The sequence below is a fragment of the Artemia sp. Qi Xiang Cuo genome, chromosome 11 (assembly GCF_049724085.1).
Source record: "Artemia sp. Qi Xiang Cuo chromosome 11, ASM4972408v1, whole genome shotgun sequence".
Classification (NCBI taxonomy): Eukaryota; Metazoa; Arthropoda; class Branchiopoda; order Anostraca; family Artemiidae; genus Artemia; species Artemia sp. Qi Xiang Cuo.
Genome location: NC_142804.1, coordinates 47008574 through 47021011, shown reverse-complemented (window position 1 = coordinate 47021011; position 12438 = coordinate 47008574). Strand labels below are relative to the sequence as shown.

At 34.4% G+C, this 12438-nt stretch overlaps 1 protein-coding gene across 4 annotated transcripts in view; it reads left to right on the top strand.

Moving 5' to 3' along the window:
• The window catches only part of LOC148947052 (leucine-rich repeat protein soc-2 homolog), a 75355-nt gene that overhangs the window by 60724 nt on the left and 2193 nt on the right, over positions 1-12438 (top strand). For all 4 annotated transcript variants that reach the window (XM_089097242.1, XM_089097240.1, XM_089097239.1 and 1 more), the window contains 3 exons: positions 2401-2525; positions 6324-6481; positions 9986-10223. In XM_089097242.1, the coding sequence (XP_088953368.1) occupies positions 2401-2525; positions 6324-6481; positions 9986-10223 (521 nt within the window). The remainder of the gene's footprint in view (positions 1-2400; positions 2526-6323; positions 6482-9985; positions 10224-12438) is intronic.

Below are 12438 nucleotides of genomic sequence, written 5' to 3'. Positions count from 1 at the left end.
CTAAAATAAATTTGTAAGAATGCGAATGGTGTAACTTTCTCTGATAACATCGAAATTAAAATATATTAAGTACAAAGTATACGTTTTGAGCAATTATAGTTATCAGGTTATATAAGAAAAGACACCTCATTTTGCTTTATGAATTCAGAATACTTTTTAAAAAGAGACCATGTCTCAATTATCACTAATCGACAGAGTGGAAATCTATATAATGGTTGAAGCAGCGAAACTGTAGATGAGAAGACTGAAAGGTCGAGCCTAATTTTTGGGCTCTATATAAAATCTATATAATGGTTGAAGCAGCGAAACTGAAAATGATAAGACTAAAAGGTCGAGTCTAATTTGTGGGCTCTCTATATAAAATCTATAATGGTTTAAGCAGCGAAACTGTAGATGAGAAGACTGAAAGATCAAGAATAATTTTTGGGCTCTCTATATAATGGACTCTCTATTAAATTGGGCTCTCTATATAAAATCTATATAATGGTTGAAGCAGCGAAACTGTAGATGATAAGACTAAAAGGTCGAGCCTGATTTTTGGGCTCTCTATATAAAATCTATATAATGGTTGAAGCAGCGAAACTGTAGATGATAAGACTAAAAGGTCGAGCCTGATTTTTGGGCTCTCTATATAAAATCTATATAATGGTTGAAGCAGCGAAACTGTAGATGATAAGACTAAAAGGTCGAGCCTTATTTTTGGGCTCTCTATATAAAATCTATATAATGGTTGAAGCAGCGAAACTGTAGATGATAAGACTAAAAGGTCGAGCCTGATTTTTGGGCTCTCTATATAAAATCTATATAATGGTTGAAGCAGCGAAACTGTAGATGATAAGACTAAAAGGTCGAGCCTGATTTTTGGGCTCTCTATATAACTTCTATATAATGGTTGAAGCAGCGAAACTGTAGATGATAAGACTAAAAGGTCGAGCCTAATTTTTGGGCTCTCTATTAAATTGGGCTCTCTATATAAAATCTATATAATGGTTGAAGCAGCGAAACTGTAGATGATAAGACTAAAAGGTCGAGCCTAATTTTTGGGCTCTCTATATAATGGTTGAAGCAGCGAAACTGTAGATGATAAGACTAAAAGGTCGAGCCTAATTTTTGGGCTCTACATAAAATCTATATAATGGTTGAAGCAGCGAAACTGTAGATGATAAGACTAAAAGGTCGAGCCTAATTTTCTATTAGGTAAGATTTGGCTCCTCACAGTATATATTTATTTTGAGATTTTTGATTTCCTTTTCTGCCGTTTGCCTATAGTTTTATTTCATAGATATTCTTGAATATCATCCGCATTAATGATGCTATGCAAACTTCCTTTGAGAGACGGTCATAGTGAACACTCATTAGTCTTAGAAGGTAGAATTGGGTACCTTTGCAGTTTTTTGTGCCATGTTGTAGACGTTTTCCGGAAAAGTTACAAAAATCCGAAAACAAGCCTATTTTTGTGTCATTAGCGATTTGTACCTGGAAAATTTTGACTTAGTTTGTACAAAAGAGCACAGTTTTAGTCGTAATACTGCATGTCCTTAATACTATATATACAATGTTTTCTCTCTGCAAGGATTTGAAAGAAAACGCTTTGAAATAAAACGGTTTGAAATATTTTCCCGTAAACAAGAGCGGTGTCTGGAAAGAAAGGTAATCTCTGATCAACGGGTATTTACAGGTTAGTTTTATCTGCGAAGTTACAAGAAGTTTTGCGCAATAAAAAACTTACAGTAGTAGCTGTAAATTAGTCAATCTCGAAATATTGGATTTTAAATTTGCCTTACTTTTCCTCTGTTTATGATTCTTTTTTATTCAAATTGCTTTTTTTTCGAAAAGCCTCCGCAGTTTTAATTTCAGGAGAGGTGTCTGCCCATTTTGGCTTCCCACAAAAAAAGATTGTAGACTTAGGTGGGGTGGGGTGACGACGTAGGTCATAATGCTCCTAAACTAATGAATTCTTCGGCTAGTTTAGCACCTTTTCGCATCTTGCTTCTTTTCTAGTGTTCTAATCAGCCAAAGTAAAAGAAATTAGAAAAAGAAGAATAAAAAATGCATTTTGATTAATGATACACGGCTAAAAATATAACTCAATGTGTCCTAAAGCACTACGCTTTTAACTGAATTAGAGGGGTCATTAAGAGGCTGCATCTTAAGATGTGCAATCTTTGTCGAATAACATGGAAGTTCAATTATCAGTTTCAATTATCGGGATAAATACGGTGACTAGTCTACCAAAGTATATTCTTCAAAGTAAAGTCACACAACTAGTAGGTATAATCTGAATTGTCTTTGTACTGGTATCGAAATATTGTAAATCACCCAAAGAATTTTTTGTTCTCAGCTGTTTTGTTTCCGAAATGCTTGTGTTTATGTAGCTTCACTCTATGCATAACTTTTCAGATATTGGTACCTGGACGTCCATGGTAGAGTTAAACTTGGGTACAAATCAGCTAACCAAAATACCCGATGATATTTCTCTTCTCCACTCACTGGAGGTGCTTGTATTATCAAACAACAATCTCAAGGTAACGTTTCTGAATCATTTTAGTTTATATATTGCTCATAAGCTTCGACAATCGTAAAAACAAAATTTGTTATGTCAAAAGAAAAAGGATGGAATCCCAGTGCCTGGAAAGCTCTTTATTTCCCGAATCTTCTGATTCTTAAAAGCTCTCTGATATGTCTGTCTATAGGGGGGGGGGGGGTGGGTGGGATATGCCAGGTGGTATGGACAGATTTGAAGTCCTATGATCTTCCTAATTTCGAAAAGGGTAATATTAATACCGGTATATGCTGTCTTTTCGGTCTTATTAATTAGAGTAAGGAAAATGATGTTTAATATCGTCATGGCTACGTATTTTGGGTTCTCAAATCGATTACTATTGCCCAAAGGGTAACTTATAAGAGTGCAAACTGGCGCTAGCGTTGGCAAAAAACTATCAACGCCATCTAATGTTGATGTCTCGCCATTTTGAAGCTTTGTAATCATTTTTCTGTCAGGAACTGAGATTCGACACTTATTACTATACTAATTCTACCAACTGCACCAATTAAATTATTTTTTCTAATTATTGTTCTTATTATTATGTTACCGTGAATGTCCGAAATCTTGTTAATGTCGACATTCACCGGTGAATGTCCGAAAATCCTTTTTCTCTGCTTGGATAAAATTAGCTTTGCGAGTTAGCTTTTTCAGTCTTATGCAAGCTATGATGGTAAAAGTTAAATTAGGCTAGATTATGTTTGTTTAGATTAGGTTTGGTTAAATCCGGTTATAAATATTAGAAATGGTTTAAAAACCCAAGCTAACCAAACCAAATCTAGCCTAACCTGTCATCATCAAGCCTTACATTAAATTGAAAAAGTAGACTGGCAGCGCTGACTAAATCCAAGGAGAAAAAAAAATATTTCGGAAATTCACCAGTGAATGTCGACATTCTCGAATATCAAACATTCACAGTAACAATTACACAAAAAAAAATTCGTAGAAACACCAAACCCTAGATGGCGTTGATGGTCTCTTTTTGTCGACACTTGTGCCAGTTTCCACTTTTGTAAGTTATCCATGTTCTTTGATTTTCAAGTGTATATGTGTGACATTATACGTTTTTGCCCTTTCTTGATTCTCCCCAAGATGTTGCTGCTATTGAACTTTAATTAATTGTCATGAATAGAACGAAAGTGGTAAAATAGTCTACTACTACTACTACTAACAACTCACCGCACCACGAAGCCGCCTGAGGCCAACACAGCTACGCACGCTCTTCCTCCGTACAAATCTATTCAAAGCCTCCCTCTTTACACCCTCCCAGGGAGCTCCCATTTCCTTAAATATTTCTATATGACTTCCTCCCATCCCAGATGAGGACGACCTGTTTTCCGTTTAGCCCTAGACGGTCGGCCGAAAAGAACAATCTTCGGCAATCTGTCATCCTTCATCCGCACAACGTGCCCTAGCCATCTGAACTTTTCTTTCATTATAGCCCTAGAGTGCGGTATTGAACCACATTTTTCGTACAGCCTGTTGTTTGAAATACGATCAGTCAGCCGGGTACCCAAAACAATCCTTAAGCAATTTCTCTGGAAAACATCTAGTAAATCTACATCCGCTTTTCGAAGTCGATGGGTCCAAAGTGAAAGAATGAAAGTAACCTCCCCCCCCCCCCCTAACGTGCAAATATATAGCCTAAATTATGCAAGTCTAATGCATTGTGTCACCTGTCATTTGTCTTTGTGGCTATGAAACCAGTTTTCTTAGACCTTACATTCAGCATTCAAACGTAGCATATATTAAATACGGAACCGTAGACCCAAAAAAAAATAGTTTAAATGTTGTAAACGCAATAACAAAGATAAAAAAGTGGAGTAACAAAAGAAAATAAAAGGAAAATACATACAAAACAAACACATGCAAAACAATATCAATATAAAGAACTACAAATGCAAATCAGAAGAATCGCACAAGAGGAAGAATAATTGTCATGAATAGAATGAAAGTGGTAGAGGCTTTCTGTCTGTGGAAGTTATACATATGAGCATTTGAAAATAACCGCAATCTTCTAATTGTAAAGCAATACACCCACTTTAACATAGATTTCGTGTTTCAAGGCAAGCAAGCTGATGAACTGAATTAAAATATGAAAACGGGGGAATTTTTAACAGTAAAGAAATGCAAAAAAAAAGAAACAAAAAAAAACAACCTCAGCAAAGTGCTCTACGTTTGATAAGTATACTGAAACTCAATATACGTTAATTACGAACCGAACTGTTCAGGACTGTGTCCTTGTCTACGTTTCTTTGCCTTCCAAATGTCCTTTGCTTTCAAGTACTTTTCATCTTATTAATCTGTTTAGCATAGTTATGACCTATCCCTCCCCTCTATTTTTTTAGTGGTCCTATAATGAAGGTTTTTTTTTATTATTTAGTTGCAGTTACATCGTATAGGCGGTACTTTACTTAACAACTCGTAAAATATTACGTTTAGTTGTTGCAAAGCCCTCGTTTCCTTTTAAATATCAAACTAACAACAAATTTACTAAGCCAAATAGGTTTTCACCAAGTCTATTATTATTTGTATTGTCTCTTTTTTTAAGTCTCGTACATTAACAGTTTCCAAAATAGGCTAACTAAACTCAAAGTCTTGTGGGTGTTTGGACCAAGGAACCAATCTTTAGTTGGTTTGTATTAACTTATCTCAATAAACAGGTATTAGCAATTGAGTCTTTGTGCCAGATTGCTTTTCCAAACTACCAACACTAGTAATCAAACTGTGCTACTATTCAATTCCTCATTCAATATTTCCAAAAATAATAGGTGCTATAAGGCTATTTTTTTTTTACAGGTGTCTTCTTCCCAAATCCTCAAAGTCGTAGCCTTTGACTATTTACAAATTTTGTAGTTTCTGTCGCTTTTTTTTTTTCAATAATAGGTTCATAATGCCGTTTGAAAAAAACTGCAGACTTGTGTATATAGTACACTAGGGCTATATCCGGGGATTGAAGGGGGGTAGGGGAGTAGCTAAACTGGAGTGACTTAAAAGCTAACAAATTTTGTGAATGTAAAAAAGTAAGAATTTATTCTGGGTCACTACTTAATCATAAAAATTGTATTTATACCTTCTGTTGGATCCATCAGTTTGTTGGGATAATAAATGATTACAAATAATTTACGGTCATATTGTTCGCGAATGGTTTCTGACGCTAAATTTAAACTCCAAATTGAAGTCAGAAAAATTGTTGCTAATAAAAGTAGCTATGACCAAATAGTGTTACCAAAACTCCAGATTGGACACTAAAAAATAGTTGCTAACAAGAATAGCTATGGCCAATTAGCTTTAACAAAATTGTACTTTTATCTACTTTGTTCTGTACTTTATGAATTTTTATCTAGTTTTTTAAAAGAAATGTCCAAGCGCACTGTGCAGTGTATTTTCGTATTTGGAATTTTTACTGTGCGTGTCATCGTAGTATGAGAACAGGAAAGTTGTCCTAAATTTTACTGCTCAAAATGTAACGGTAGAGTTTGTCTTGCTAGACGAGATATTCTCCGAATCTGTTATTTCAAAGTTTGAGCCATTTCATGGTCTAAATCCCACGTTTTCAGCTGGTTTTTTGTTTTTCTTTCTTTTTTTCTTCATATTTCTTTGCTCTACTTTTTGTTGGTTTTTGTAATGATTTATAGATAAATTATCATCAAATATTTGCTATTCTACCTGTTTTGCTTCTGGTTCCCCTCCCTGGTCTTCCTGTTCCCCTCTGATTTGATGACATATATTTAATTGACTAATGTTTTCTCTTGATTCGCTCATTTTTCCTCTTCTTCAGAGAATACCAGCCAGCATAGGAAACCTGCGAAAATTACGTGTCTTGGATCTGGAAGAGAATAAATTAGACACCTTACCAAATGAAATTGGATATCTACGGGAACTTCAGAAACTTGTTATGCAGTCAAATCAGTTGACTAGCTTACCAAGAGCCGTTGGGTGAGTTTTCCTCTATTAATGAATCTTTTTTTTAACTTTCCGAACTTCTTGTGAAAAACCTTATATAAAACACATTGCAGCTCATTAAAATTTGGATCCATAGCTTAAAAAGTATTTCAGAAATATTAGGCTCACCAACTCTCCTTCACGCCTGTTTAAGCATATTTCAAAGTCGCTTTTTTAATAGCCCTTCAGAAGCTCGACCAAGTTCAAGCTGAAATTAGCATTAAAATCCTAAGAAAGTCTTCCCATCATCCCCTCCCTCCCAAAAAAGGAACTATAAGACCTGTCAATAAAAGAATTAATCTGGAAAAACCCAGAAAGTTTTCTTTGAAAATATTCGTAGAAATCTCTGTTCTGGTAAACAGAAAAATTCATACAAATATGGCTTTGAATATGATGAATTAACGCCTAACGGTCTTGTTAACCCAAAAGATATAGTCTGTTATAAAAGCTGATGGACCCCTTCCTTCTAGCCTTTGAATTTAAAAAAAAATCCAATTCAGTAGTTTAGTGCCTTGAATAAATGCTCAAAGAATATGCCCAAGTTCTGAATTTTTTATTTGTTTTAACATATTTGTATAAACAATGAAGAATAGTTTTCTCTCCAAGCTCGCTTCTGTGTTTGAATGCTGCAAATGCTCTGAAGTGCATTTCGATATGAACTTTGAGCTGGTAAAATGATTGTTTAGTGGCCATTACCAAAATTTTATTTGTTATTTTTTTTTTACTAATCATTTGTTTTTGAGAAAAATATATCCTTATGACTGTACAGTGCTAAGGTAAATGCTTTGATATGAAAGTCAGATAAAAAGCAAACAAGAAGTAATAATTGGGCTTGGTCAAATTAGCTGGGAAAAAAGATTAGTATGATGCTAAAGTCAAAAAAATAATTTTTACAGTTAGACTTGATCAAATTGGCTGGTGAAAATGATTTAATGTGCAAAATTTTATTTGTCATTGATAGAATCTCCTTGCACCCCCAATTCAAAATTGTTGGGTTGCTTGACATAAGCCCCCCTCCCCTCTGTCCAATATTGCCTTAAAATTTCAACTCGATCTTTCAGGCCGTTAATTTTTGTTCTCAAGATTCTGCAGATATGTTTTTTGAAAACCTGGATGCATATAGTTAGTTAGATCTAACTGTGAATTTCCATTGTCTCTTTCTCTCCATCAGTGTCTGAAATTTTCAACTTCATTCCCATGCTGTTCCTAAAATATTGCGGACTTGCTATTTCGAAGACCTGAATACATATAGTATCTTTCGATTTGTACTCCCCTCCCCCACCAAGTCAAATTATAAATCCATTTTACCATCTTACGTTTCAATACATCCTCGGAGTCTAAGCTGTATTCCTTAAGCTATTCCAAGAATGTTGTAAATAAGTCGAATATCAGGTCTTTTGATTTACTCAAGTATGTGCTTCGTTTCTTAGGTACAATTTTGGGAGACAATTACACCTTTTAATATGCCATCAAAATGTAAGGTATTCTCGACCCAAAGAATGATCTCTGAAAGTTTGGAGCAAATTAGACAACCAATATCAATCATGCCCCCTTTTGCATTGTAAAATCTATGTGTAAACTAAGGGCATCTTGTGTATTTTACGACCCTTGCCCCAGGGGTCATGAGAGGTCATATTATTCTGAAGGTATAAATTCTTAGACCTTTCTACTATTTTAAGAAAATAGGATATCTCATAATTTTGATCGGATTGCCTTGGGCTTATGGGGTGATACGAAAAAAAGGGCATTAGAAATTGAATTAGTTTTAATTGAATAACCCACTCCCCACTCCTACTTTTTTTTGCGACAACTCCTTCCTTGCGAAGTGATCTGAGGATAAAAGCAACATAAGATAATACACTGAAACCATATTGCTCTTTTCTTAGGCAGCTCAGCTCTATTATGCTGCCCATGATAAATCCTCATTTCCAGAAAATAGCGTAATGACTGTTTGAAGCTAAGGTCGAGATAAATTTTTTGGTACTAAAGTAAAATAAAAAGTCAGAAATGGACTTGATCAAATTTGGTTCTTGAGAGTATCAAAAGCTGATATTGTTTTTGTTGTGATGTAGTAGTAAAAAGGATGCTCAGTTCAACGATGTTCATTATTACCAGGTTCCTTTATTGGAAATTACGGTTTTAAAAACGATCTTAAACAACTGTTAATTATGCATTCATGAAAAATAGCGTAAGAATTTAATAATAACAAAAAGATTATGTAATGTCCGAATGAGTATGTTATGGGAATCGTATAGGGGTGTGTGTTAAGGATATCTAGTTAGCTATACACACATGTTAAATGCTTCTCCACTTTTAGTTCTAGGGCTATTATTTTTTGGTACCAAAATAAAATAAAAAAGGAGGCTTTCCAGATATTTTGTTATTTTCCAGAAACTTTCCAGATATTTTGTTGATGTCCTTCTTCTTCTTTTTCGTTGTTTCTGTATAACTGGATCTATTCTGATGGTTCTTGCTTCTTCTTTTTTTATGGTACAATTTTAAATAGTTCAACGTCCCTATTAAGCCTTCTCATGTAGCATGAAAATTCAGGGTTTTGACAAGTAAATTTCTTATAGTATCATTGAAGTTGTACGTTTTCAATAAAAGTATTCCTCCTGCTAAGCTGTTTAGTGGTCTCTTAGACATTTAGTGATCATACTGGGTTATGTTTTTAATATTAAAATTGTTTAAGAAACTGCGAAGAAACAATAGTTGCGATTACTGGTAAGTCGAACCAATGAGAGTGCCAATTTTATTAATCCCATTTACGTAAATAAAGGTGCTGCCATCTGGCAATCAGGAGCGTTATTTGCTATGGGACAGGGAGGGAAACAACTGTCCCCCTCAAAACCCCAGTTTGCCTCCCCCCTCCCAGTTTGCCCGGGGCCAACTGAAATTCAGTTTCCTCAAAATCTTGTCAACAAAATATGCATAATTCAAGCATCCGTAGAAGTTTGTCTTTGCGTATATGGTACTTAATGGCTCATTTTTCATTTGTCACTGTAATTTTAACTTGATTTGGGATAATTGGCTCCATCCCCCCCCCCCCTCCTTGGATTTTGACGAAATTACGCCACTGTTGACAATCCTGTGCATTACTATGTATTTATCTATTTCCTATTTAATCAATCTGTGTGACTACGAAACAAATTTGATAAAAGAAAAAATATAAATTAATACTTGCTTAAAGAAAGTTAATTTTTTCATCTTATTATTTACAGCTAGACGCACAATGATAATGTTTATATTTTCCAACTGATAGTGCTACCGATGAAATGAGGGACTCTGCACCTAGATGCACTGAATTGGCTTAGAGTTAATTGATATTCTTTTTTCAGTATGTCTTATTAAATGTTATTCTTTTACATTTGACATCGAAGTAGAGGGAAAGTTTCAAATAAACTTAACAGTTGTTGGCTTTATAGGGAGAAAATACTTTGTAATGTGTGTGTGGGTTTTTTTTTTTAGTTTCTTTTTATGTTTTATTTCTGTTTTTAGACATCTTTGCAATTTGACATATTTGAGCGCTGGAGAAAATAATTTGACATTTTTACCTGACGAAATTGGCCATTTGGAGAAATTGGAATCGCTTTATCTGAATGATAATCCAAATTTGCACAGTTTACCATTTGAGTTGGCGCTTTGTAGCAGCTTGCAAATTATGAGCATTGAGAATTGTCCGCTATCTCAAATACCTGCGGAAATTGTCAATGGAGGACCATCTCTGGTTATTCAGGTAACCTAGTTTTTCTCTTTATTTTTCCAAATATTTTGGCGTGAATTGTCCGCCAGAGTGTGGTATATTATGCAGCCAAAAATTACCCAACTCGTTTTCCAGCAAGGCTGGAAAACGAGTCGGCTGCAGTAACTCATAGGTATTTATGTTACAGGAGTTCTTCTGTTTATAGAGAAGAAAAATAGTAAAATGAGTTTATTTTTCTATTTTTGTATTATTATATACCAGTTGCATATATATATATATATATATATATATATATATATATATATATATATATATATATATATATATATATATATATATATATATATATATATATATGTTTATATATGTGTGTGTGTTTTTTTTGTTACTGGTAAAACCTAGCTGAATGCCGAAAAAAAAATTTGAACTAAATTTGGTTTATTTGAATTATTTTCTGTAAGTAACCTGACAGCAAATAGCCTTTGTTAGTTACCCTTTACCTTTTGTCAGTTCCCTGATAAATTCAATCAGAAATAGCTATTATTCGTCATTGAAGCGAAAAAAAAAAATTGGAAGCACATTTTCCTAAAACAAACAATACTGGTAGAAAAATAGAAACCCAGGGAAAATTAAGACGTAAAAGGGAACATGCGATAAAGGGAGAGACAAGAATTAGCCAAGACATAAAAGAAGGATAAACTTAAAACTTGGATGGTGAAGAAAGAAAGAAAGGAAAGACATGAAAATAGTAGAATGCAATTAGTTGACAAAGTTTGAATGGATCCTTTAAGATTGTTTAGAAAAAGGTGCAAAGTGAAACATGTGCTGGGATTCTGCCCATAGTATGGCCTAAAATGAAGCTGACCTGCAATGCTCCCTCCTTCCTCTCTTTCCTTCCTTCCTTCTTTCCTTCTTTCCTTCTTTCCTTCCTTCCTTCCTTCCTTCCTTCCTTCCAAATAGTAATAACAGTAAAAGGAAAGAATTATAAGAGACACTGTCTTGGCTGTACCACTATAAACAAAAATTTAGCTTCATCTTTTACAGTTTTAGGCTATATTCTATTTATTGTCCGTCCGTGATAAAGGTATTTACTACAGAAAAAAAGGTTTCTGAACAGTTCTTTCATTTCATGATGCAACGTATAGTGCATTTCATGATGCAATATACAGTGCATTTCATAATGTTGGAGTGAACTTGGTACAAAGAGGCTGTACGAATGAGTCAGAGTGAGGAGGCTAGAATTATAGAATTTTGAATTTACTTACTTCTAACCAGGGCCGTATCTAGGATTTTTTCAGGCATGGGGGGGGGGTTACAAAGAATTTTTTTGGGGGGAGGGGGGTACAAAAAACCTTAAAAACGCATCAGAAAATGTTTTATATTCATTTCGGACAAACATCTCGGGGGGGGGGGGGGTATTCAAACCCCCACCCCCACCTCGGTTACGGACTTGCTCCTAACCCTGGTTTAGGGTAAGAATGTATGAAAAAGGTAACATCTATGCAACTAAAAGGTCTTGGTAATTAAAGTGTATCATTGCACTCGGAGAACTGTCATTGCGAGAAAACTTACAGGAAGAGAAAGGATTAAATCTTATAGAAAATTCAAATGCAGTGCGTATTTTTGCGTGGTTTTGGTGCAGAAATACATCTGTGTGTCAAGGGTAATTTTAATCAGCCCTTGTTAAAAAAAATTCTTTGTTTCACTACGTAATTATGGTTTTGAACGAGCAAGTATTATCAATCCCAATCAGAGTACATGCCACTGTCCAATTGTTCTCATTTATCTTTGCTTTGATTCAGATCGTGTGTTTTGTATTGCTTACTAAGTGATTCTTTTTTTGCCAAAATCGTTGAATAAAAGTTTAAAGTTCTTTCTGCCATATGTAATAAAATATTTTTTCATGGGAATTTAAAAATTCTACACAATTCTGTGACGAAATATTTGTGATATGTAAGATTTTCCCTTCTTAACAATAATAGATAATTTTGTTAACTTGACAAAACTATAGCGCTATTGTAATCACAAGCAATATGGTTCGTCTAATGTTTCTATCCCTATTCCAAATTGGTACTTGGATTTTACGTGTATTTTACGCCACTCACTCAAGTTTACGGTGTCTAAAACTCAAGAATAAACTGGTTTCTTCGGTGGTTTCTTTCAACCTAGCGTAAGACAAGACAAAGAGAAGTGACAGAATAGATGGGAAATATATAATTTGGGGTATATATTTTCATATTAGGGGGGG